The 27,442-nt window shown below is 41.2% G+C and overlaps 1 protein-coding gene across 2 annotated transcripts in view; it reads right to left on the bottom strand.

The window, feature by feature from the left end:
- Positions 1 to 4,646: 4,646 nt before the first annotated feature.
- The window catches only part of pid1 (phosphotyrosine interaction domain containing 1), a 29,429-nt gene continuing 6,633 nt past the window's right edge, over positions 4,647 to 27,442 (bottom strand). The window contains exons 2-3 of one of the 2 annotated variants that reach the window (XM_044032682.1): positions 20,952 to 21,098; positions 4,647 to 6,957 (exon numbers count right to left, since the gene is read on the bottom strand). In XM_044032682.1, the coding sequence (XP_043888617.1) occupies positions 6,457 to 6,957; positions 20,952 to 21,098 (648 nt within the window). In that variant the 3' untranslated portion in view covers positions 4,647 to 6,456. Of the gene's footprint in view, positions 6,958 to 18,986; positions 19,101 to 20,951; positions 21,099 to 27,442 lie in introns of those variants that run through there. The other variant, XM_044032683.1, reaches the window with a different exon arrangement.

The raw sequence follows: 27,442 nt of genomic DNA, 5'->3' as shown, positions 1-27,442 counted from the left end.
GGACATCATGTGGACACCTGTGTGATTGACAACAATAGGAGCCTGTTTGCACCTGTTTGCATGGTCTGTAAGTCACAATTCTGGAGGCTTCAAAACAAGGAGCTCTGGTCCTCAGGAACGAACCAATGGAAGCACAAAGGTATGGTACTTCAGAAGACAGAGCTGAATGAAAAGTAAATAAAAAATAAATTCTGTTTCAGTTATAGAAGCATCAGAGGCAGACAAATCTATGCCTCCTTTCACTTCACAATATAGCTTATATAACTAAGGTTCAATGGTCAGTGATCTCATTTTGTGCCCCTCTCAGAGCCTCTGACGTGTTAGAGAGGAAGGAAAATGTGAAAGGGCATCCAACCAGAAATCCTGACATTTTCAATAAAGAGACTCTCTAGTGATGGATAAGAGACTGAAACATTCATCTCAATCACAGAGTGCAGGCATTCAAGGGATGCTATTCAAACAGGCTGCACATAACGTATCTTGTCTCAAATTAAAAAAAAAAAAAAAATTCCTTTGTGTGAGTTATCATCACAAAGTCAATCCAACTCAATGTCGGAATTAAAAGCCAGGTTTTCTGTATGTCATTGAAGGCAGTTCATTCTTCAAATATGGAGGAGCCAGAGCTTCTAAATGCTAAGCTACAATGACACCAAGTGGACAAAAAAAGAAGCTGCACTCTATGAAGTTGTGTTATTCACAAAGAAAACAGTTTTTCTGTCATCTCTCCATTTGTGTCTGTGATCTCATCGGCGATCAATGAGACAGTCTGGTCGGTTGTTTATTTTCTGAGCTGTTATTCCCGCCCAGCCTGCTGGATGTGACAGAGCTGCAGCTCTTCCCTCAACATCTGGGTGCAAGATGAGCTGTGTGTCCTCTCCTGACAGCTATTCATCCTATTTCTTCCCCTCCACATGCATTCTTTTCCACATTTTTTCTAGTGCATCTACTCATGGCTGTACTATCCATATTTGTTGCTGTCTTCATTCGGAATGTAGTAATTAAAGATAAACAAATAAGCAAATACAGTTGTCTGCAGCTCAGGAGAGGGACTAACCATGTACCCACATTTGTGCATTATTTAACTCACTTACTCTCTTGTTTTTTTGCATGTCAAGTCAATCTGGAAGAAATCTATGCCAAAAAAACACAAACTTTATTTCTTTTTCTGGCAGCCCGTACAAGGCTAGTGTAGCTGAAGCTGGCATCTGGTATAACTTTATTAGCATGACCGTGCCTGGCTGTGGTGTAATGAGCATTTGCCCAAGACATCAAACTATTCTTTTGATGTCTAAACCCCCGCAAACCCAAATTTAAATTTAAATGTGCAAATTTCTTGTGAAATCTCAATTTATCAGTGATGCTTTTCTTGAGTCCAGTAAAGAGACACATTCACTTAAGCTCACTTCAATATGCTAATGTTACTGGGTCTGATGAAACAATACAGGTTAAATGGAGCTGCAGGAGGTTACGGGGTAAACCTAGAGGCTGGTAATGAGTCCCCATGTGGCCAGAGAGAACTCTGAATGGCTCAATCTTGACTCTGCAGCACACTAAAATGGACCGGGTGGATTTATTTCAGCTTATAAGACTAACTTTTTTTTATTTTCCTCTATGTCCCTTTAAAGTCGACTCAAAATTTAGATTATTTTTTAAATGATTTTGAATTAAACCTGTCCAGGTTGTACCTTGCCTTTTGCCCTGAATTACACAATGGAAAACATCCTATTTATGTTTATTTATGTAATTTCTGATTGACGTCCACATTAATCTATCTATCAAACTATATCATTGCACAGTAGGACTTTGAAGACAAAGCCACTGACATTTTCCCGGGATCTGTTTTCGTTTCTTGTTCCCTTCCCTTCATCCCTTGTTCCTGACAAACCAGCTCCTCCTGAATCACAGTCCAGACATTTCCTTGCATGCAGGGCCCCCATCGTGTGTGAGATTGCATTGCAGCACGGATGTGCACTGAACTCTCGGGGCTTAGATGAACAGGAGACAGTGATTTTGCAGAGCAGAGCACCCCCTACAGTTAGCCCCGCCTCCATCTACATTCCAGCTCCACGTTTCATGACAACAGGAATCTTATTTGAGTATCATACAAAGTCTTCAGGGAGCAGTCCAGCAAGAGAACGAGAAGGGGGTCTGGACATGATCAGAGGAAATGCTTTGGACGTCACAAAGGATGAACTGAACTGAGGCGCTTCATCAATCATCCTCAGTTGTGGAAGGTACATTAACCTCAGAGCTAGCTCTCGTTCCATCGTGGAAAAAGCTTTTAATTTATGGATCCGTTTTAATTTTCCCCAAATTTCTTTCAGAAGTCTTTAGGAGTCTAAAGAATCACTCCCAGTAATAAATGAATCATTATTTTCCTGGACATTCTCCTCCAGACTGGTACAATCATCCTGTGTTCCATCCAGGAAATTGTTGTGAAATTATTGCAAAATGAGAAACCACTAAAACAGTGTTTCACATGTTATTTCACTCAACAACAAGCCTTTGTTATCTCAGATTCTCTCCCAAATGACTCTATAATGCAGGTTGTCTATCATCTGCGGTTGTTTTACACCACGATGGCTCCAGAACTCGCACCAGAGTAAGTTTACGCACAGCGCTGGATGTCATGCTTGCACACAATTAGCAGCAGTTATTTATGCATCTATAACAATCAGTTCCAATAGAAAACGTATGCTTTCTCCCTTTCTTTGCATGTTGTCCTCTCGACAACATACAACATGTGTTGTTTTCACGACGCCGGACCATCTTGAAGTGTTTGAAACTCTTTCCAGTTAAAAGCGTGCTTTATCAGTCGAGCCAGGAGCAGGAAAAATGTGAACAGTTCCTGGTCCATTTCACACATATGTTACACACACACACGTTTACAGTACTCCACCACGCTTGGCTCGGGCCCCCTGCTCGAGGAGCAGCAGCAACTGAGAGAAAAAGACTATGGCAGAGATAGTGACCAAATGTGAGGAGTCTGATCAGAAGCCAGTGTTAGCACTGCTCCGCGCTCCAGCCAGACCTCAAACGTGTGGGCCCTTGGCGGGCGCACAGACAGACGGTTTCGAGTCACTGAGGAGGAAGAGCAGCCAGCTGGAGCGGTAACAGAGTGGTATTGTGAGCTGATTGACGCCTTGGTGACGCAGAGATGCCGGCTGCCCGGGTGGCCTCCTTCTGGGCCCCCACAGGGCCCCACTGTGCTGATGCCCTGCTGGAAGTGGGTCAGACGCAAGGTTCTCCGAGACAAAGAGGCATCGAAACAGTGAAGCACAGTGAGCTGGAAGAGAACGGGGCAGCTGTGCTTTGTTGACACTGCATAACAAAACTTCCACTGCAGAGATGATTATCAGTATTGGAGTCAAATGACTCCATGGTTGATGGTGGGCATTGAATACAAATGCTGCATGTCTTGTATTAAGCACTGCTTCAAATACACTTTCTATACAATACTTTCAGGAGCAAGAGCCAGTGACACTGCAGAGGCTGTGTCTCGACTCGCCAGAGGGAGGCAGTGTTCGCATTAAACGCACATTAACATTCTGCACAGCATCCATTTTGCCTCCAATTCTCTGCAGCACTTAAGCTGCAAAATGATAGCCAGTCATGGAAGCAGAGAGCAGCCAGTTATCTTGTTATTGATGTGGGCACTTTGAAGAGAAGGGGGTTTGCCACATTCTGGTAGACAAGAAGCCAGACCACAACAACAACAACAACAACACAATAATAAAAAAAAAAGATCTGAGGAAGTCAGGGGGAATGTGAGAAATGGGAGAGAGTAAAAGCCTCCTCAGGAGGGCCGACAGAGCTGCAGCTGTGTCACACGTCGACCTGAGACATGCTTGGAAGTACCATAACATTTTTATGGGTGTTTTAATGTATTGTGACCACACACAGCAGGGGTGAGGGGTGATTGTAGGAGGGGAGTGTTAAAACGTACAACAGTGGTCACAATTCAGTACGGAAAGTATTTCCACCCAACCCATGCCTGACAATTACGATCCAAACAAATTAGAGAATGAACAGCTATTGTTTTAAAGTGTAGATTTCACATCTAAATGCACACAGAACACATGAGAATTCATTAAAAAATTCAGGACAAACACAATCCAGTGTATCCGGTTACACTGGCTTCTCGTCTGAGAACCATCTGCTGAGCGCTTGTGTTTGTTCCGAAGCTGAACATGATTTGTATTTTTCCTCCTACACATGGCTGCAGTGGGGAATTCAATTACTTCAAATCAAGCAGAGTTGAAAAGAATATTAACTTCTTTCAGCCAGGATCTGGACACAGAGGGGGAATCAATAAGTGAGGTCTCCCTGGAGACGTGGATTTGAGACGAAACGGACAAAAAAACACCATCACCTGTTGCTCTTGGTAAATGCTTTATATGCAATTGTTTCTTGATCTTTGCAAACACTGTATAGAAAACACTTATATTTTTTTGAACACTTAAAGCGCGTCTGAGCTTTCAGACAGACATGACATAGTAATCTACAGCTTTATAAACATCCTACACGCATACACATCCCCCCACATCTCCTGTCCATACACACTCCAAACAAAACACACTTCTCACCACATTCAATCGCCTCCAGACACACACACACACACACACATGCTCACACAGCTGCGGCGATCAGGCTCTCTATTTTTATTATTCACAGTAGGCTTTATAACACTGTTTCTGTATCACATGATGTTCTCGATGTATTTTCATTATTTAAAATAGCTATCAACATTTATACTGGAATATTTTGGAAAGTGATACATTTTGTATTTACATAGGCTTATTGAGCAATATTCAAATACAACATGTGTGTGTACATAGGTGTAGTTGTATGTAGGTGCGTAGGGTGTGTGTGTGTGTGTGTGTGTGTGTGTGTGTGTGCCGATCAGAGGTAATCCGATCTTCCCGTTTGAGTCACTGACCAAAGACGACTCCCACTGACAGCGTCCAGTCTGTTGGACACAGTCCAGTTAGAAAAAGGAAAAGTAGCATGGAACTGGCAGTTTGAGTTTTCGCTCCAAAACGTTGCCTCCGGTGCTTAGAGAGGCAACGCAGGTCAACGCCAGCATGCTCATTTTCTGCGAGAACACGAGGAGACTATGGCAGACTGAATTAGACCAGAGTTGGAGTGAGGCGCTCACAGCATCATACATTCAGCAGAAGCCAGGAGGTGCCACTTGTTTCCTTGGATGGCTGAGATTTCGGGGTCCTACAACCTCAGAAATGGCCCTGTTCAGACTACATTTTCATTGGAAACAAGACTGAAGTAAGAAATCGTGGCAAATGGTCACAGTACCGTGTTTGATTTTTAAAATGCAAGTACCAAAAACATGGATGCTCCGGGGGGGGGGCGATGAGAAGTCCACACTCCTCTAATCTCTCTCCCTTACCTTCTATCTTTCACACTCGGCGAACACTCACACATACATTCATATACATAAAGTACAGAAGTAAGCAGTTACACACACACACACACACACACACACACACACACAGATAGCCATGTACACCTGGGCGAGAGACCAAACTAATTTGAGGGGAAAGTGAGGCACATAATCTGACAGGCATAATCCAGCCTGGATTTTGGTATACTTAAAACAGAAGCCATATGTGGATGATTACATTTGTCTGAGAGAGACGCAGGCTTTCAGCCTAGAGAGAACTTCTAAAATGTAAAATCTCTTAGCACCTTTACATACATACTCACAACCTATAAGTACCTAATAAGCAGAGACAGAGGTAGCAACTCTGGCTCCATCATCCACACGTGTAACAGCCGTGCCAGCAAATCATTTTGTGGTTGGACTAAGGTACCATAGTGAGGAGTAGTGCTTTAAAGGCTATTCTTTCACATCTTCATTTGCTAATACCAAGGCATTATGATAGAGAACGATTTGATGTGGTCCAACAGTCTTTTAAACTCTGTGTTGGGAACCAAAATAGGTCACAGGTCTATTGCTGCTGGGTCCCTACATGGCAAGAGTAGCAATATGTGTTTAGAAGTTTAAACTTTGTTGTGACAGAGATAAAAAACAAAAAGAAAAGCTTAAGAACCACAAACAGTGTTTTGCTGGGTGCAAGAGTGACAGTGCTTGAAGATGGAATTGTTTAGTCAATCTGTTGAGGCCATTTAAAGAGGTGCTAAAAAGGCCTCTATGGATCTTCGAGGACCTTTTTTTTCTTTTTCTTTTTTTTAAAGTGGCAGCTGTTTGCTATCCCTGCATGATGGTCTTTTTTCTAACTCCTGTACCATCTACCTTTCCTTTAGTTTTTAAAGTTTTTAAAAGCTACTTCATTATCCTGGCTGCGTTGGTTCACAGGGTCAGTTGACTTTATTCCAAATTGATAACAGAAAGACAGATAGTAGGGGAGAATGAGAGAAAGCAGGTGATCTGTCTATCCTTCAAGTCACCCGTGAAGATGGGGAGTGATTTTCCGTTCAACCGTCATCTGGGGTCAAGTCGTCAGGGGTGGACGAGTCCTCAGCAAAGTCGTCCGACGAGCCACTCTTGTGGATGCGACCGTCACTGCGCATGCTATGGAAAGTCTTGCGGAAAGCCTCCATCATGGAATGCGCTAGCTTCTTGGCCTCCAGCTTGCTCTCACATTCCACAGCATGGCAGTCCATCTGAAAAGACAGGTCGTCGTTGATCTCCCTGTAGATCCAGGCAAATACGTTGGGTCGGACACTATGGTCGGCTGTGCAATAGGCGATCCGGGCCACCTGGTAGGTGTCCATGGTTACCGAGGCCTCGCTGTGGTCATCTAGGTGGTGAAGGCGTACCTGGAAGGGCCGAATCTCCAGCAAAGAGTTGCCTGTGGTGCAGACGCCCTGTTGCTGTGCCAAGGCCCGGCGTTCCACTAGACCAACCACTGCTGACTCTGTGCAGCCAGACAGGAACTGTGTGCCAGAGATGGTAACCTTACCCAGGTAGGTCACCTGCAGAAAGCGAGAAACATACAGTTAGATCACGGCAGAATTGAAAATAATGATGACTTTCAAAATAACATGGAAAAATAATGAAAATACAGTGGAAATCACTGAATGGAAAAAGGAAAGAAAAATCACAAGAGCAATTTGTCTAATTTCTGAAGGCAAGCTGCTGCAAAGAGTGTCAAAATATTTGAATGTGAACCCACAGTCACCTTGTGTCAGCATGTGAGACATGTAGAAACAACCATGAGATTCTGTTCATCTGAGGGGATTGAACTGCACCTCAGCGGCACATGATTCATGTGAGCATACTAAACAACAAGGCTATTGCTCAAGAAAAAACGTGTCACACCATTTTTAAGCCAGACTGCAGAGAAAAAACGCTCTCTTTGGTCACAGACGTTTATGGGATACACGGATACTAACCCGACTCAACCTGGGGAAACATGGTGCGTTTGCTTTTCACCATTCAACGGAGTTCACATCCAGAGGAGAGAGTTTGTCGTAGAGGTTATTTTGTGTTTGTTTGCTTGTTTTTCACTTCAAGGCATTTCAACTTCTCCTGCTAAGTATAATTGTAATATTATAATACATTACTACAGGTTGATGTGCACCCTCTGCTGGAATAAGTCATGGGAGCTCCAGAAATAGGACAGACAAGATGACAGAGAAGAAACTAAACTGATGTTGTCTGTTCTTAATTAGTTTAATTGTTAATGGCAATGAATCAACTAATGGTTAACCATTAACATCCCAACACTGGGAAATGTAATCCCCTTAATAACAGATGTCAAATTTCTTCCATGAATGATCCAATGCTGAATTAATGTTGTTAAAGTGTCATGAATAATAAGTAAACAAGAAAATTGAGTGAAAACTATTGAGTGCATCACAGCAATGAACAATAACAATAAGATAATAATAATAAGACTGTCATCTGCATAGACATGGACAAAACTACGGGATAAACCATTATGCCAAGAGCAGAACCCTATTGTATAATTGTGGAATAACTATTTTGTGAAATTAAAGTAGCGCCTCCTGCCACTGCAAGAAGTAATGAGCGGCATCATGTCCATTAATAAATGCTGCAGTTTCTTAAGACCATGAAAAGCTGTATGTTGTAGCTTCACCTGCTGGAAAAGTGAAGGAATTTGGAATTCTTTCAGATATTAGTATGTAAATACCTAGATGGAATAGTGTAAAAATGTTGTTTTTCTAATTTAGTACTACAGTATTATAAAAAAAAAGTCTATCCGCAGTCCATCCGCAACCAATGCCAACTAGGATGGCATTGGTTGACTTACTGCAGGTCCACCCCATTACCTTAATCAAGTCTTTATATTACAGTATATAAAAAGAGTATATACTCCATGTCAACCTGAGATAAGACCTGGCAAAAACATTGGCAATTGGTACATGAAAAGTACCAGTGGCTTGTCAGTGTGGAGTAAAAAGTACAGCAGCAGGAACAGGTTAATTAACCTCAAACATGGGGTGCAAGAGAAAGAACAGAGAAAGACATTTCAAGAGTCAATAGTCAACGAGATGTTGTAATATTTTTACTTTGGTAACTGAGCTGAAAGAGGTGCATGCGTTACTTAACAAAGAAAAGCTGTGGTTGTGGCAGGGACCATAGAATACCATAGTAACATGCATAACATGCATAGTACTACATACCGAGAGAGAGAGAGATAGACCGAGTAGAAGGAGAGGGATAAGAGGTGAGCGAGTGCGAGAGGAAAGAAGTGAACAAAGATGGAGATTTCTGTGGGACGGAGGCCAAATTCAAGATCAGTACTGGGATAATGACTGACTTGTGTGCGCTCTCTACATGGTGTTCTTTATGGCTTTATAAAAATACACAAAAGGAGGAGCCTGCTTTTTACTCCTGTCTGTGTTTACACTGGGGCAGAGAAATACTCTGCACTCTTTAGAGTTCATTACAGCTGGCTCACATACAGCACATATTTGACACATGGCTCCAGATAACATCAGTGCAAGGATAAGTGTGAATACTTAAGGACAGACTGGTGTTGTATAACAGTCTGGAGCGCTTACAGATAATGTGGCCTGTATTTATCGCTCAGTGCACATTAGCCAAATATCAGGCCAGTCTATAGAACGTACTTTGGGATGTAGAATTCCTATTTTGTGCCAAAACAGTATAAGATGTTTTATGTGAAAATCATATGAATTAACATGGTATGTTAAATCTACTAGAAAACTGATATCCACACAAGGACTGTGCAACTGGATTGGCCCCTGAATTACTCCTATTACAGTATGACACAAAATCGATTTCACATTTTACTATAGGCAAAAGTCATGAATGGATTTCATTAGCAGCGACCACAGGGTGGGACGTGCAGCCTTCGCACTGGATCCATCACTCAGCTGACTACAACAGGTCTGCAGGAGCAGCGAGGAGGCCAGGCGGTTTGCAAGTGAACCACACCGACACCCTCTCCCAGCCAAAAAGGCAGTTAATCACTCAGTCAGCCAACAAATCCCAAAACTGAGCCAATATACATTAGACATTCAGTGTGCTGTTTCTATGTCACAAAGCAGTAAAAAAAAAAAAAGTAATTATGGACTTCTATTCTCTGAAGCCAGTACAAAAAAAGACAACAGCAATGAGAAAAACATAGTGAAGCCAAGACGGGTGCATTTTTGGACTGATTAAATATATTAGATGGATAACAGATGAATGACATGGAATGTTCCTCAAAATTGTACAGCCTTGCCACCAGTTGTTTAGAGTTGTGACGTGGAGGGACAACCAGGAAATTTCCTAAAAGTAACAAGCTGAAAGGATCAATAAATGGATTCCCTGCTAGTGTATTTGTCTACAGGGACAAGGATGGTCATTCAGTTAAATGGTGTAGCTGAGCTATAGAGGTAGTTCTACTTAAGGGTAAAAACATTCCTCTGATATCCCACAGAAAATAAGAAAGAGAAAACAAACACCATACTCAGTGGCAGTGGTTTACAAAGACAACAAAAAATGGCCAGAACACAATCGATTTTCAGAGCAACCAAGCAATGTTTGGGAGAGTGAATGTGTGTGTATTTAAGTGTGTGAGAGTACTGAGTGAGGTGAGGAGGTCACCAGACAGAGCAAACAATAGTTTCTTTAATGTCCAAGCCAAACATGCAGCGGAGGAGGAAACTTTTTACAATGGTCTTTTTGATGGAAATAGATGTGTTCATTGTAAACAAATCAACCATTAACATGTCAAATGTGGCCTGTAGATGAATTCAGCATCTGAAGAAGGAAAAGTTGAATGTTTGTTCATTCATGTGCCCTAAATGTAAAAGTGGATGTAGAAACCGTTGGGTTTGCATCCCGACGAATGACGACGGCAGTACAACGACGATAAAAGTCAATGAAGATTAGAGCATTAAATGAATAAATGAATTTACGATGGTGATGTTTGAATTCTGACACAAAAACAATGATTACTGTGTCACTGTGTGGTATTCCGCTAAAATACTGTAGCAGCCAAACTTGTGAAACCAAGAGAGATTTGGCTGCAGAGCAAAAACACTAACCAAAACTCTTGGCCAAAAAAAAACAAGTAATTTACACAGTTAGTCTCGACTGAAGTACTTTGATTGGAAGAACATAATTCCATAAGTGCTGATATTGTGTATGAGATTTGAAAGCTCATTTAAAAAGAGACCATGTACTGGGCGCAGGAAACAAGTGCAGTGAATGGTCAGATCAAGCGGTCAACTCTCCTGGTTCATACAAAACCACCAAAGCAACTCTAAACAGACACTTCTTTCTCTGGTTGCACAATCAATGGAAACATAGAAATAAATGTGGAAGAATCAGAATAGTGGACATGACCTGTGTGGCATGAAGGATTCGGTCATTGTCAATGTTGCTAGGCAACAGTTCAGTTGGACGGTTGTGGGATTATTTTTGTTGGTGCTTCTATTTTTCGACCATTAAACAGCATTTTTAGTACTGTTGTATGAAAGCAATACCACACTCAATGTTTGACTGGTGTACTGGCTGTGACATCTACGACCACATCACAACTGGGCTGATATTCAGTACAACAGCACTCCCTTGAGTGTGATATTACTTTAATATATTAGGTAATTATGTTCCCAAAAGCAAAGAACAAAAAGTGTAACAGGACGGAAAAGCAGACACATTTATCACCAAATACACATGCCAACAGATACTTTTTTTCACATCAGATTGTATCTGAACGTGTATGATTTTAACCTGATTCAATGATCACCTCCATGTATCTCCAATGTGCACATGGAGCTCTGTTTGAGATCAGATCATACAGTCCAACTAACATCACGTTAGAGGATATCCTTGACATCATTCCAGCGTCGGCTGTTTTGCTTTGTGGACAAAACTGTGGATACAATTATATTTTTACTCTCTGGGGGAAGCTGGGGAGTGATGACCAAACTAAAATTAAATTCACAAATCTAACATTTAAAACCAGCCGGAATGAATATAAGGCCTCAAAGCAACAGCCTGAAACAGAAGTTTCCAAAGGTGCATATTGTGTATTGGAACAATGAAGAAACACAATGACTTAAATGATCATTAAGTTCAGCAGATGGAAAAGAGACACGATTCAGGTTGGCCTCAATGGAAACTAGCTGCTTCATCTATCACCAAGCCAAACTGTTTAAAAGCCTGCATGGAGACTCAGTCATTGTTTGTGCGTTGCATGCAGCAAACCACCCTCTACAAATAAAGATAAAAATTGATACATCAAAGCGCTCTGAATCAGACCAGAGCACATCTGCCGTCCTATGCTCTGGCCTGCTCACCAGTCGTCTTGATCATCTGGCAAAGTCTTGCAGGCAGCATTAATCATTCCAGAGTCCTCCCCTTTGTTTTAACTCTCCCTGCATTTGTCCTCCGTTCTTCCTCTCCATTGCATCTACTTGACTCCACTGTAACTATTTTTCAACACCTCCTCCCGTCCATCTCTCCTCTATCCTCAGATCCCCTCTACTCTTACTGTTGCCCCATTCTGTGGCTAATTGGTAACAGTTATATACTGACAAACCAAAAATAGTGAATCTATTAAATGAAGCACTTCAGAAACCGTCATAAAGAGAAGTTACAGGAAAGAAGGCCCAAGCGGTTAGGAAGAATGCATTTCTACAAAGCACTGGCAGAAAAACTGTTATGCAAGCTACCAGAGGAAGAGTCGGGGTTAAAAGGAAGAGGAAAAATAAAATCATTGCTGCCGTCTGTAAACCTGCTTCATCAGAGAAAAACAAAAACAATGAAATGGAGTAAGAGTGTTTGTGAGTGGAGTGTGACACAGAGGGAGGAGGAGTGTGGTTAAACACTTGCATGTGTGGTGAGACATGTGGCCACCATTACTAACTCTTGGTTTATGGAGGTTACTGTCGCTCTCTATTCTTTCTCTTTGTCTAAATTCAGAGAATTCTGATGTACCGCGGGTCCTAAGACGCAAGGGATGCAAAACATGACTGAGAAAGCCGGGTCAGACCTTGCCAGGGTTTCCTGTACTGTAAGAAGTTAAAAGAAACATTGAAATTTTGGGAGGAATGTTAACCACTCTCGTGAGTTTGTGATAAAAATTATGACAAAGCCAGCAGCTATTCGTTTAATTAGCTTAGTTACAGACTGCTTAATGTCTGTGTGATAAATATGCAGATAAAGCCAGCAGCTGTTTAGGTTAGCTTAGCCTGCTAAAGACAGCTAAACAAGGGGAAACGCTAGCTTGGCCTTGTTAAATTTTTTTTTGCGGCATATTGTAAAGCTCAGTGAATAAGACTTAACACTACATTGTTTGTACAAGAATAAAAGTCAAGACGTTTACACATTTGTTCACATAAGACATATATTGTGTTACTTGGTGAGCTTTAAATAAACTAGTCTCAGCAGTCAAGCTTACAGTAGCGGCATCCAGTCTTGACGCTACACACCATCTGCCAACTGTAGCTTCATATTTTTTAGTATGGCTATGAGAGTGGTATCAATCTTTCCATGAAGAAAGTCAAAGTCCACGATAAACACAGCTGCCACAGGGATAAGATATATACATGTATATACATATACATGTATATATACATACATACATACATATATACATTTGGATATTATGAAAGGAGACCTAAAATAATACACATGTTAGCGGTTATTTGCATGTTTACAATGCTGCAAAACACTTCACTCATTACAACCATAATGTTGTGCTCTGCCGCCGCTACAAGCCAGTACAATCCTGTCTGACTTTAATAATAATAGAGGCAAACAGATTTGAACATTTAACATTTTTTGGAGGAATCACAGGATGCAAATTCAACAATGCCCGAGATACCACAAGTATGAAGTGAACAAAAGAGAAACAGACATGCACCAGAGAGAAAACGTACTGCTGTACAAGCATAATGGAACAAGAAAGTAACTGTATGCAAAGAAAGATGGAGGAAAGAGAGAGAGAGGTTCACAGGGGGAGACAGAAAAAACATCTGAAGCCCAGCAAGCAAACACTGGGGAGAAGACAGGAACATCCTGGTCCACTCACACACAACACACACACAGACTCCTATGTATCTTTTTCAGTCAGTACGAGTCTGTATCTACGTGTAACCACACAGGCATGCATGTGTATTAGAGGTGTGTAGAGCTATGGCAGCTGCTGCTTGGACAAACAGCTGGTTCAACTATCAGTAGAAGAAAGGAGAAGGAAGAGATTTGGAGGCATCGGTGAGGAGATACCTGTCCCTATAGAGAAGCCTTGGAAACACAGAGAAGAAGACAGGGGCTGAAATGACAGGAAGAGGGGCTGAAAGCAGAACAAAAAGGCAGATGTTAAGAAAAGCAGTTGGGTCCTGTTGGATCAGAAACAGTCGAGGAACAGGATGAGATGTGATGGTACAAACAGTCAGCAGCCTGGGAAAAGACCGTGACATGAGTGTACAAGCAGTCACCAACACTTCTGTAGTAGGCATTTTCCCAGAAAACAATCCAAGGACAAACAGGTGATACAGAAGAAGAAAAAAAAAAACACAGTCCAAATGCTGTTTAATTCCTCAATCAGCATGAGATGTTAGTACATGTGAACATTTGATTTTAAATAACTTAAACACCTATTGATTTGGAAATGTGTCACAGTTGATGTTGACAGCAAAAAAGTAAATACTTTGAGGTTACTTAACTAGGGGAACATGAGTATTGTCCCTTGTGTCCTCTTCTGTTACACCAACTGACCTTTGGTCCTCCTTCACAACATGCATGAACCATCTCTGTGGTCTTCCTCCCTTCCAACTGCCAGCTCCTTCCTCTGCAAGTGAGCAAACCATCTCAACGTTGCCTCTCTTATTTTATGTCCAAACTGTTTGACCAAGAGCCGTCCCTCGAATATGTTCATTCAATTGTAGGGTTATCTTAACACAAGGTTTCTCTTATGACATTTTTTTTTCAGATTTTCTAATGTGGTGGAAAGCTTAAGCTAAATACATTCATTGGACCTGGGGTTAAGACCATTTTTAATGCAATTAAGAAATACTAATGCATACATGTTAACTCGCCAGTTTATTTTATCTGGGTCACATTTTTTTCCACCCACAAAATGTATTGTTGTAATATCTGTATTGAATGGACCAGGTTGTATAAGCAGCACACTGTTGAATACAAAGGTTATACTGACGTTCTCCCTCAGATAGGCCCCTACGTCTGGATCCCCCAACATGACTGGAAATTCACTGCTAGGGGAATGCAGCATTCCTGAGGAGGTTGTTAACATTCCTCTAAACTTATTGAATCAGCAGAGTACAGCTGGCCATACTTGCCATGGCATGCAAAGATGGATGAGGGTTTTTTTTTTTTTTTAAGTGCTGTGAGTATTTGCTTATTTGTGTTGTGCAGTGAGAAGAAGGTGCTGTGTGTGTGTGAGTGTGTGTGTGTGCAAATGTGCAAAGCTCTGAGTCAATACAGGAGAACCTCAGTGCATATGAAAGAAGCTTTCAACCCTCAAGGTCTCCTCAATACAGCCTTCTATAGGTTCAATTTGTCCTTATTCTAGTGACGGCAATGAAATGTGTGTGACCTTTTCACTCTGAAGACACTGGCGCCACTTATTTTAATTCCTATTAAAGTATAATATTAATACACTGGAACCCTTTTCCTCATATCTAACTCTTTAGTGTCACAAATGATATGTGGTCAAGGTGCACAGACATTCTGTTACTGCAGCACATGAGCTTCACTTAGCCCAGATTTTTGCACAAAGAATGTTTTGTGACTGTACAGATGTTACAGCAGCAGCAGAGCAGAGCACACGGCACATAACTCCCACTAAAGACATGCTGTATTAATCAGATTCCTGTCACATTGGGGTAAATAGAGAACATTTTAGTGGCCCTGTAAAGAGTGTGTGTAACTTGTAAATGCAAGGAAAAGAGTGTCACAGTGGAGCCCTACCAAAGTTAAGTTTACTTTACACAAAACATGAGTGTTAGCCCTTTAAGCCAGGTGGTCTTTGTTCGCTGTCTAAGTAAGTTAATAATCACAATCAGTATCTTAATTTTAAATTTAAAAACTGTTACTGATACCTAAAACATTCAAATAAGTTTTGAATTACTTTTTTTCTTTTACTTCAATACAACCTCTTGGACCAGTACCAATGTTGAGGTTACTAACGTGCGATTACATTACATATTATACTTAGTCTCTCATGTTTCATATGTTCAAAAAAAAAAAAAAAGAAAGAAAAACCCAGTGGAAGTCAGTTCAAGAAAGAAAGAAACATTTGGTCTGACTCTGCAGCCAAACAGCCTGGGTCAATCAGTGGATTTGAGAGAAGCCCTGAACTGCAGCCCAGTCTCACTCTCCACTGATGAGCAGCAGAGACAAAGCACCGGATAACTTGAAACAGAGGCCAGTAAGACTCAACACCTCTCCACTGGTACAAACGTAATCTTGGAAGAACGTCACAACATCACCAACATAAAAAAAAAACACCACACCTTTTTGTTCATTTGTTTATCATATGTCATGTTTCCAAAATGTCTGTTTAGCCGTCATCAAGGTAACATCAGTATGCGAGTGCTTTAGCTTACGTCTGATGTGCATGTACATCTGTCCATGTATTTATCTGCTACCTGAGACTGACACGCAGAAGTAATCTACAACCGTGACTAAAGGGCAACAGGAGTCTGGCACTGCATTTCATTCACTTTGTGACAAACATTATCCTTGAAACTGTGGTCAACAAACAGAATACAGCATTACACAGAAGCATGTCTGCTGCTCCCATTAGCTGTGAGGACTATTTAATGTGGAAAGCCACAACCTGGGAATGTTTGAAAAACATTATTACAGATGATAAAAGCATGCAGGGCAGCCCGTGGACAAGTGGAAGGGGAACTGAGCTTATAACCCAAGACCATTGCTAACACGATTAAAAGAAATTAAAACAAACTAAACAACTATCCAGACAAAAACAGACATACTCATTCAGTGGGCAACTGGGAGCAACCAGTCATGTCCATCTAAATGTCATCACTGTGCGTGTCGTCCTCTGTTCATTGAGGAGAAGTGATGGTACACTAACTGACATCAGCCTATCAATTAGAGATGGACAAAAAGCCTCTGCATGACAGATAAGATAAAGGACCAGCCCGCTCTTAGCTGCTGCTGTCATTGTCATCCGTGTAGGAGAATAACACACCATCACTGGTTTGGCTCAAATGAACATTAAGCCTTGCAAAGGACAAGACAGCAGAAAGAGAGGTGCCTCAACTTGGGTTATTAGTGACAATAGGCAGATATTTTGGCAGAGAAAAGCACGTGTTACCGAGAACATTGACCATGGCTGTGTTTTATTTAGGTTTCCCAGTAAAGTCATAACAGCGTGACAGTGAGCCAGGCCTGCACAACACCAGGGTCATGGATCTAAAGCAGATGAATGAAATTCAGCCATCATGACATCGTTGCTTTTTTTCCCTGTAACATATTTGCATGGCCTATTGTAAAAATCACGTGGCAAATCCCTGGAGGAATCAGTGTTTCTCTTAATCGTTGTGGGCTTTTTTTTCCCCTCTTTATGTGAAGATAAAAATACCAAAGCAGATTTAACACTGAACAAATCAGTCTATGAAGTTAAGAAACAAAGCAACTAACACATTTCCAAGGAGCATTTTTGACATTTAGGGAAACGCACCTCTGTCTTTGGTTAAAAATGCCTGTATGCTGTATGAATATAAGCACTGTTAATTCAAATTTTTCCACAGTACAGTGAAAAGGTTGTCCCTAATCTGACCCTGAGCATGACAGCATATACTGTGCACGTATTTCCCAACGTTTTAGAATTGCAAAAAAAAAAAAAAAGGTTAAAAAAACTGAGTATTGTAAATACTGTCTTGAATGAAGAGCCAAGTTGTATTTGGGTAATTTCACTATTGTCATGCAGAGTGACTATGGAGCTGGCATGTCTGTTAAAGTGCTTTGACCATGTTTTCTCAATGGACGTGGAGTGCACTGCTTTGACAGCAGCAGGCCAATCAGAGGCCTTTCATCTATGCTAGCTGTGGGCTTTGGCAGGCGTCAGAAACCCTGAGCCAGGCTTCTTTTGCCTGCCTGTAAGCACACCTGTAGGCTGAAAGAGAGCAGACTGAAGAATTGGATGAGTAAGCAAAGACAGGAAATATGGACCTTGAAGGCAATAAATGTAATCATATTATATTGTGGCACGGAAGAGGGCAAGGCAAGCAAAACTGACCAGCGTGTCCTTTATTTCTCCCATGAAAAGAAAAGAAGGGCTCTTTGACATGTTCCAGTGGGAGCAGAGCTATTGAAGCAGGTGGGCAGACAGATATACAGACAGGAAGTTACACAAGCCAAAGGATGGGGGCCAACAGATACAGGCAATGAGGCAGACAGACTTGCAAATGAGGAGGGAAATTATTTTTTGTACCACCGGTATCCTGCTAAATAGCTGTGGTTGTTTCCATGGCAACATAGTTTTGGCATTCGCCACAATGCTGGAAAGGAGTAGTGGGTACAGAAAGCGCACATTGTTATTCATACTAGACAGAGAGGGACCCCAGGTGCAGCAGTGTGCACCCTTCGACTTTGCAACACATCAATATTTATTAGCCGCCATGTGATACGTGAAGCTATTGTTGGTCACAGGGACCAGAGCTCACCTCAACATCAAATGTGATGGCTGCTGCACCAAAAAGAAGCCAATGATCAGCTGTTAATGAAGTATGACTCACTGAACACGGGGATGCTGATTAGTAAGGAAGCTGTGCCACAAAACTGCGTCACTAAGTCAAGCCGAACAGGCTGGTAGTCTTCCAACCAAAAGGTGGGAGGCTCAATCCTCAGCTTGACTAGTCCACATGCAGATGTACCCGGGCACGATGTGTGACAGAAGACGCGCTGCCTATACAGTACTGTATGAATGTATGTGAACCGTAAAAACTGTCGTGCTAAGTGCTTTGAGTCATCACCAAGACGGCGCCATACAAATAGAGACATTTACGATGACTTACCACAAAAAAACAACAACATGAACTGCATGTTAATGAGCTGCAATGTTCACTGTTGCATTACCTTTATGAACTGCATTCATAGGTCAACACCACCCCATGAAACTTGTGTAGAACACAAAATAAAAAGTCATCCTGCAATTAGGGTAATGTATACACATTTTCCAATGTCAGTTTGCATAGCTTTATAACAACAATCACAATATTATCTGAGAGGATATCTTATGCCCACCTCCACCTAAATGCTTTAGCTGTTATTTCACAGTCCAGTGTTTCCCGTTAATTATCTAGATTGTGGCAGCCTGCCACAGTTTCACAATGAACCGAAGAAAAAAAATCAAAAACGTTTCACTCTTCTCACACAAATAAAAGACGTGCGGCTGACATTGGTTCAGTGCAGAGCTGTGTGTATTTCTTGTTCGCACTCACAGATTCACCAAAACATCCAAAAAGTTAATAAGATTCTCACAGAAAGTCAGATCTCAACAGAGTTTCAGCTGCTGCTGTGTACATACCAGTGAGCGGCTCTCTCTGTGAAGGTCATCCATGATTTTGGCGACTAGTTGTGTGGAGTGTGGAGTTACAGTTTAAGTTCCTGAAAAGTGATAAAACTATCACTTCTGACTCTCACTTCTCCATATTTGAGTGAAGTTTTATATCAACACAATGTTGGAGGAGGAGTCTCACAAACTATGGCTCCTGTGCATCACAAAGCTATATTTTAGACAAAAAATTGAAAAGACTACTGGAGAGAGACTATTTTCAGTTTTCACTCCATAAGTCTACACATGTTCTCAGTGTACATTGCTTGAAGGATCTCCTAAGCTTTCAGAATGACACTGCTATTGTCCCCCCAAGATACCATTGTCATAGAAATGTGCAATGCTTTTTATAATAAATCATTTCCCCCCGGCCCACAGAAAAAACCTTACTTACTGTATGCACAACCTAAACTGTGCAAACTGGGGGTTACTTTGTTATGCTGCGTCAGATTTTACACGGCCCGCAGCTGTATTATTTGGTATTATTATAATGTGCTGACTGTCCCATTAGCTCGGACTCCTTACCACACATTGCCATTTAAAAATTATAATTGTGACATTGAAAATAAAATTGTTATAAAACCGTGCATTTGTAAATGTAAAAAAGAGGAGAGCATTGGCCCCTGGGAATCTTCACTTTATCCGATTTTTTATTATTTGGACACACCCTGCCCTAAACCAAGAAGATGCAAGTTTGCATCACACGTTCACACTCCGCACTGGTGAGAGCATGAACGTGCGGTTTGAATTGGAGAAGCACTGAAACATACGGAAATGACTTAGTTTCGTGGCAGCATTTGCGAGAAGGACAGTTCATGAGCCATGAAGATGATCAACAACTAGTAACAGGAAAAAAGATTTCATCATAAAAAATGATGCATCTGCAGAAAAAAAAGAAAAAGCAGTGTTGTTGCTCGGCTTCATTGAAAACAAATTAGTCATCTGTCAACTCTTATTACACACCCTTCATCACCACTGGATTTAAGATTGATTCATCTTTAAATAACAGAGCATTAGTTCTTAAGTCATATTGAATTAAATACTACAAGAAAACTTGGTGCAGACCACAAGAGGATTGAGGGACATTTTTTGCCACACATAATTTACTTTAACCCTGCTGGTTTTTAAGTCCAATGAATGTGTGTGTGTGTGTGTGTGTGTGTGTGCGTGCGCTCTGCCAGTAAATGCCGTCTCTTATGACTTTCACTTCATGTTCACGTTTGAACCTCAAGAGCATTTGGGAAGTGTTGGTGACAACTCAGCACTTTTGGCTTCCTTGGAAATGTTTACGTAAAGACATACAGTATATGCACATGAATATACATGCAGCATAGATCTTGGTGTGTATGCGTTAGCTCCTCTGCAAAATGGCCCCATGAACATAAGCGATGTGTGTTCTGTCTTCACAGTCTTCTGAAGCTGTCTCACATGTGACCTGCTGTAGTTTTTATGCTTGCAAAGCTGTGGCACAAGGCGAAAAACACACAAAACACACACATTCAGTGACTTGGTGGAGAGTGCTGTGTGTGTGTGTGTGTGTGTGTGTGTGTGTGTGTGTGTGTGTGTGTGTCATGGTAGAATGTGGCTGCTATTTTAATCCATTTCACTGTTTGTTCTCCGTTTTTGGGATATAGAAAAGAGAAAAGGCTGCGAGTGCAACGTCTCATTGGTTCCCACTCTGCATCTGACACTCAGCAGAGCCAGGCAGCTAAGGAAAACAAACACATGCACATGCACATGCACATACACACGCGCGCACACACACACACACGTGTACTTCAAATAGGGTGGTGGAGTTGCAAATGGGAATGGATAAAACGTGTGGGTCCAACAAGAAAACAAAAAAACAGTTGGATTATGATTTTGTTAATGCTATTATAAATGTACTGTTGGAGAGCAGGGTTGGATTTGTGGATTATTAGGCCCATGTGATCCTACCTTATATCCAGCATGGGTCCTGCTCTTTGTGAGCGGTGTGGTGGAGCACAGCTCAATGGCCTCTGGCTCATGAAAGATCACCGTGGGCAACGGTTCCTTCCTCAGTGTCAGCACATTCAGCTTCGTTTTCAGCATGGTCTGGAAGTGCTGATGGAGAAAGAGAGTAACACACTTAACAAAATGTAGAGTCGGAACCAGTCAAAATGTGCGTCTACGGTTCAACCGCTGCAGTTACCTCGTCAACACTGTCTGTCACAGCACCGTCAGTGTTTTTGTCAATTAAAAGTGAAAGATACAGGAAAAGATTCTTATTACAGTGTAACATATGAAAAAGGCTCCAGAAGACTTTCAGGACACCAAAAGTGTTCAAATTCTTGTGAATGTACATCACCCATACCCTCAAAAGAGGAAGTGAGACGGTGCATGAGGTTTATTCTGCAGGAAGTGGAATGGGAGAGGCAGAAGAAGAGCGCTCTGCCCACGCTACATCCTCAAAACAAGAGTGGAGACGAGAGCCTCCAGCTTTCAAACCTCAGTCCGCGGCCAGTGTTTCCTGATGCTGAGCAGAACCACATGGCACAGCGACTACCTGCCCCGTGGAATTTCTGGGCTTCCTCAAAACCGTCCATCAAAGACAAAACTGCGTTGCTCATGAGGTCACAGCTAAGGCTCAACAAGGTCGCCCTATAACATGTCTGCATGATTAGGTGTTGGCAGCCTGACCTCAGTTATTTAGCGTTGCCTGCCTCTGGCAATACATCACTTTTCAACACTAAAAAGATATTCTACTTCAGAACCTCCATCTGCAGGTTTTCTTGACTATAATATGTCTAACATTTCAAATGTTTCTTTGCAGATGACCTCTCTCCAGCTGCCAACACAAATTCAACAGGTTTTGTGTATTAAGTCAGTGGAAAAGCTGAAGTAACCTCACTCACCTCAGCGACTGGTGTGATCTGAACTTGCATGGTCATTGCCTTTATCTCTCACATGTATTATTATCGCCAAGATTCTGCAATATACAGCCATGCTAGCTGTGATGTGAGGCTGTGCATGGAGCTCATCACACCCAATATGCTCGGAAATGTTTGCACAGCGTTTGTCCTTTTAGTTTAATATGCGAGCATGAAAACAGTTGCTAATTCGGGCCAGGTCATTCTCTCCATGTTCCATGTCCGCAAAGAAAAGCTTCGCATTTCCAATTGCGCTTATATGCCCACGCTTCTGGACGTACTTAATGAGGGTTCACGTTAGTCTAGCAATTCCATGCGGGTGTACTCAGTCTCTCATTCCATTCTACTAGTGGCACATTCTCACCAGGGGTTTGACCTTTTTTGAGATTTCTTAAATGTTTTGGGCTCTTTTGGCCAAAACAAAAGTATTCAAACAATTGGACAGTCGGAACATATGGTCTTCATGGGCTCAAAGAGTTGGTGTGCATGCATACTCACATGGTATGGTGATAAGGTGATTACAATTTATCCTGAAAGGATCTAAATGTGTGGCAAATGTTATGGCAACTCAACCAACAGCAACAAGCTACAAATGTCAGCCTTACAGTGCTGTTAAAAGATGAGTTAGAGCATCACTTTTATCCTATAAATCCAACCAAAGACAAATAATAACTCTGATTTCTAAAGCACCTTTCACGAAACCCAAGGTCGCTGAACTTGATTTGGAATGGAGTTCCTCTTTAAGTGCAAATGACTTTAACAAACACTCCAATTCACTTTTTCCTTCTCCATTTGGTGCATTGAAACTGTTTTTCCATGTTGGACTTGCACAATGTCCGTCTTTCACAAAAGAGATGAGAGAGAGAGAGAGAACATTTCCAGACGATGAAACCAGTCTCATCCAGCCAATCCAGGTGATCATCAATCTTCACTGCTCTGCTGATGTGCTAATGCCAAGTAGAACATCTTTCAAGAGACATGTCTGTGTCTAGTTTCTCAATTCAACACCACTTATCGTGAACAAATTACTTTGCCAAGCATTTTGTTAATATTAGTAAAAATGTACGCCGTGTCGCTAAACTAAGATTAACACGACTAAAACTAGGATTCTGTGTTTTATAGTTCAGTCTGTCGGAGCACGAACAAGGCCACTTGGAACATAGACTCACCTTGAATTGCAGAGGAATTTCATTAGAGACGATAACAATAATATGAATAATGATGAGGTGGTGGTGGGGGGTTTAGGGCACAGAAAGAGAAGCAAATAAGCTACATGGAGCAGATGAAGGAGAAAAAGGAGAAAAGTAAAAAAAAAAAGTAAAGAGTTGTGAAAGTAAAGCCACATGTGTGTAAACGCTTGCTGACCCCCGCGTCAGCACTTTACAGCTTCCTGACAGCAGCTCACATTCCTACGGTTGGCCCCAGTATGGGGGTGTTTGGAGACCTGTGGTGGGCTCCTCAACTCCTACACCCCCCACCAGGAGCAAAAAGCCTGAGCGGATGGCCGCTTGTGGAGTAAAGCTGGAATTCTATTCAAAATATTTTCACTGCATTTTTAATGTTTTTATTTCTCAACTCCCAAAAGTCTCCTCGTCAAGTTATGACTTTCAGCGATTCTATTTTGGTCTATAACTCGGTCCAGGCAGGTTTTCTGTCTCCACCGTCAGGCCACAGTGAACAAGACTGGTTGTGAGTTGGTTACAAGACAGATGTCCTGTCTACACACAAGCTCTGCATGCTAAACAATGGCTGCTGTCAAAGGAAAACCAACAGTGCTCGTAAAGAGCACCCGTCTTGTTTTAAGGCTCCGTAGGCATTATGCAAATGTTAAAGCCTCCACATATCTACGGTACATGTCTACCACTGGAATTTTAATTTCACTATTAAGCTACCAATCAGCGAGTTATTACAGAGCAGCTATAACTCCAGCATTCAGGGAGCAGGTGACACACGGGGAGCAGCAAAGTCCAAACGTTATGAGATCAAGTTGACGGACGTATTCAAAATTAACTATTCACACACCTAATATTATAATTATCATGTTTTCTTCTGCAGTTATAGTACAGAGACATATTAATGTGAGATATTAAGGCCAACAGTAGCTCGGTGGTAAAGTGAGTCGTCTAGAGGTGCAACTAATGATTATTAGTTGCAGAATATATTCACATTTAAGAAGCTTAAACAATCGGAAATCTTGTTTTAATCATGAAAAAAGCTTCAAACGATTAATCCATGATCAAAATAGTTGACGATCAATTTAGTAATCGATTAATAATCGATTCATTGCTGCAGCTCTAGAGTCGTCTTTCAACTTGAAGATTGTGGGTTCGATTCCCGGCTCCTCTAGTCTACATGCAGATGCGTCATTGAGCAAATATCTTCATTGTATTTTTTGTTACGTGCCCACCAGTGACACTTGGTCTGAGCCTTGGTCCGACGTTTGAAGCTGCAACACTAGTTCCACACTTTTTAGACCTTTTTAGACTTTTTAGGGGGACGGGACCAAGTGTCACTGGTGGGCACGTAACAGAGAAAAGAATGAAGATATTTCTCAACTCAGGGGAAACTGAGGTTGGGAAGCAGAATTTTTAAAAAAATGCTACCACTATTCTAGAAATACAAAGCTAAATGCAAATCGGCGAAGTATTCCTTTAACGCCACGTTGCTCCTGAAGGCTGTACCATGCTGTGTGTGGACATAAATACAGACTATTTTACCATGTTCTAAAAGTTGAATCATTTACAAAGAATATGGTGGAATGAGAAATGAAAAGAAATGTAGGATAACATGACTTCAGTTGCTATTTAAACAAAAACAACATTGTTTGCAAAATGTGGCTGTACACTCAACATATTCCACGTGTTTTGAATCCACGTGCCCGCTTACGCTTTTTCACCGACTTCATCATTTTAAGGTTGTTACTCCCAATATTTAGACTCGCTGTAAACCAAATCACAACATCTGGTCTGTTGTAAGACAATTATGACATTTAGTATCAAAACACCATAGTTGTGCACATTTAGCAGCTTCTAAAAGCATCAACACTGACTCACTGTGTGCATGTGATTAATTTGGATTTATAGTATGTAGAAGTTTTAATTTAAAAAAAGGGCTACAACTTATACTGCCAAAACACCAACAGTGAGACTTTTACAGCATCTCTGTTATTTATGCTTCATGGCTCTCAAGGCCCTAATGATGTGTGTATATATATATATATATATATATATATATATATATATATATATATATATATATATACATACACATACATACACACACACACATATACACACATATATATATATATATATATATATATATATATATATATATATATATATATATATATATATATATATATATATACACATTACATGTCATTTAGCAGACGCTTTTATCCAAAGCGACTTACAAAAGTGCATTTAAACATTTGGGTACAAATAAGAGCTAGAAGTAAGTAAGAGCTTTATATATATATATATATATATATATATATATATATATATATATGTATTGTGGCGACCCCTGGTGTCACCAAGTGTCTGGTGTTTGTTTTGTGCCTGGGGTTTCATTGGTGTCAACTGGGAACACCTGGGTCGGTGCTCCCAGGCCTATATAATCAAGGCCCTGTGGCCCATTCGGCCCTTCCCTCTGCTGCTTCTGGTTGGTATGGTTTGAGTTGTCCTGAGTTGTTGGGTTTGGTTTAATTTGTTGTTTTTTCCTTTGCAGGCACGCTGCCAGGGTGGCGAGATCAGCAGCGTGGCCTTATGTATATTGTTTTGTACACTTTACAACATACACACACCTTTCCCCTCATGCACACCTTACACTACTGATTATACTGATATTCATACTCTATATTATTAGTATTTCATTGGACTTTACATAATTTGATTTCTGTTCAATAAATTACTCTTTGTTATTCCTTCAAGGGGTTTATTTCTCATATTTGTCAGGTCTCAAGAGTTGGGGCGTGACAGTATATATATATATACATACATGTAAGGGGTGGAGTGGCTCAGTGGTTAAGACCCTACCTTGTGTACCAAAGACATCATGGTCGCAAGTTCGATTCCACCCCTGGCTAATTGTACTAATTGTATTCCATTGTAAGTCGCTTTGGATAAAAGCGTCTGCTAAATGACATGTAATGTAATGTAACATACATATATATATATATATATATAAAATTCTACATCCCACATTATCTGAAATGGGCCCAAATTATTTTTTTCTGAGGAAAAACTGGGTCGAAGACAAAGCTAGAATCTAGATATTAGCACCAATCATTCTCACTGAACACCTGAACTAATTGTGTCATCAGGAGGACAAAAAAAACAGTCCCTTGTAATAAATAAATAAATAAATATGACCAGTGCATTTGAAGGGTAATACTTCTGGACGATCATGTCCATGAGACATCAAGCAGGCAGACCATGGAGGGCATTTTGTGCAATTTGCCTCCTGCACTGATGAGCTTAACAGGTCACAGATGGCAAGTTTGAATTTGTGTTCCCTTAAGGGAGGATTCTGACAGAAAAGAAGTTCTCATGCCCTTCATAATAGGGTAAAAAAAAAAGGTACCAAGACACACTAAAATGGGTTATGGGAATTGTGATCATGGCAAAACTGTGGAAAAGGCAACAAGGAAATGATGTTAAGAATGGATGCAAAATAGCCAGATGGTCCATGTTACAAAAGCATGTTAATCTGAAAATATACATCCCCTTGGATACACAAATTGCTACTGGTGCATCCCAAAAACTCTAAACATGGTTAAGTGATATAAAGTTTTGTTGGGGGGAGTGCACAGACCACACGACCAAAACAGTTTGTCAACAATATTAGCCTGTCTGAGACACATCTGCAAAAGCCAACCCAGACACACTTGATGAAAGGCTGCGTAGAACGCCGTACCAGATGTTGTACGTCTACGAGCAGCAAGCAAGATAGTAGGACATCTGAGTTTGCTATCTGGTCATCTATTCTCCCTCTCTACGTTTCATTTTCAAAAGAGAGCCAACCGCAGGATATTTAAGCGGAGAGTCAGACATGATCCAGGACCAGAATCGTTATACTGTGCATTTCCATGAACAGAAAAGCTCTTGTAATGTAATATTTAGCTATTAAAGGAGCACCATACAATGTACAGAAATCACTGATTTGGCCCCAACCATTACCAATTTGTTGACTTGTCTCATGGATAATGAATGACTGACTTCAACAAATAAGTCAAATGGGAGCATAAAGCATCGAACCTTGAACAAGGGTCCTGTACCGGGTACATGACGTGTTACCTGCGAAAAGGTTGTGTAACGGGTGAAAAAAAACATACACATAAATTCACAGGTTATATCTAAATGCGGGCGGGCAGTAGGTGGATGTGACGTTCGTGTCGGCCGGACCGAGCCACAAGATGCACACTATTGGCAAGCAGCGACGTGACATACTATTTTTATTAGTGGACACTCGGAGCTGTATGACACTTTATCTCTTGTTTGGCACGCCAAAAGTTAACTTGTCACGTTTGTCTGG

Source organism: Solea senegalensis, linkage group LG8 (assembly GCF_019176455.1).
Source record: "Solea senegalensis isolate Sse05_10M linkage group LG8, IFAPA_SoseM_1, whole genome shotgun sequence".
NCBI lineage: Eukaryota > Metazoa > Chordata > Actinopteri > Pleuronectiformes > Soleidae > Solea > Solea senegalensis.
This window is presented reverse-complemented; position numbering and strand designations above follow the sequence as displayed.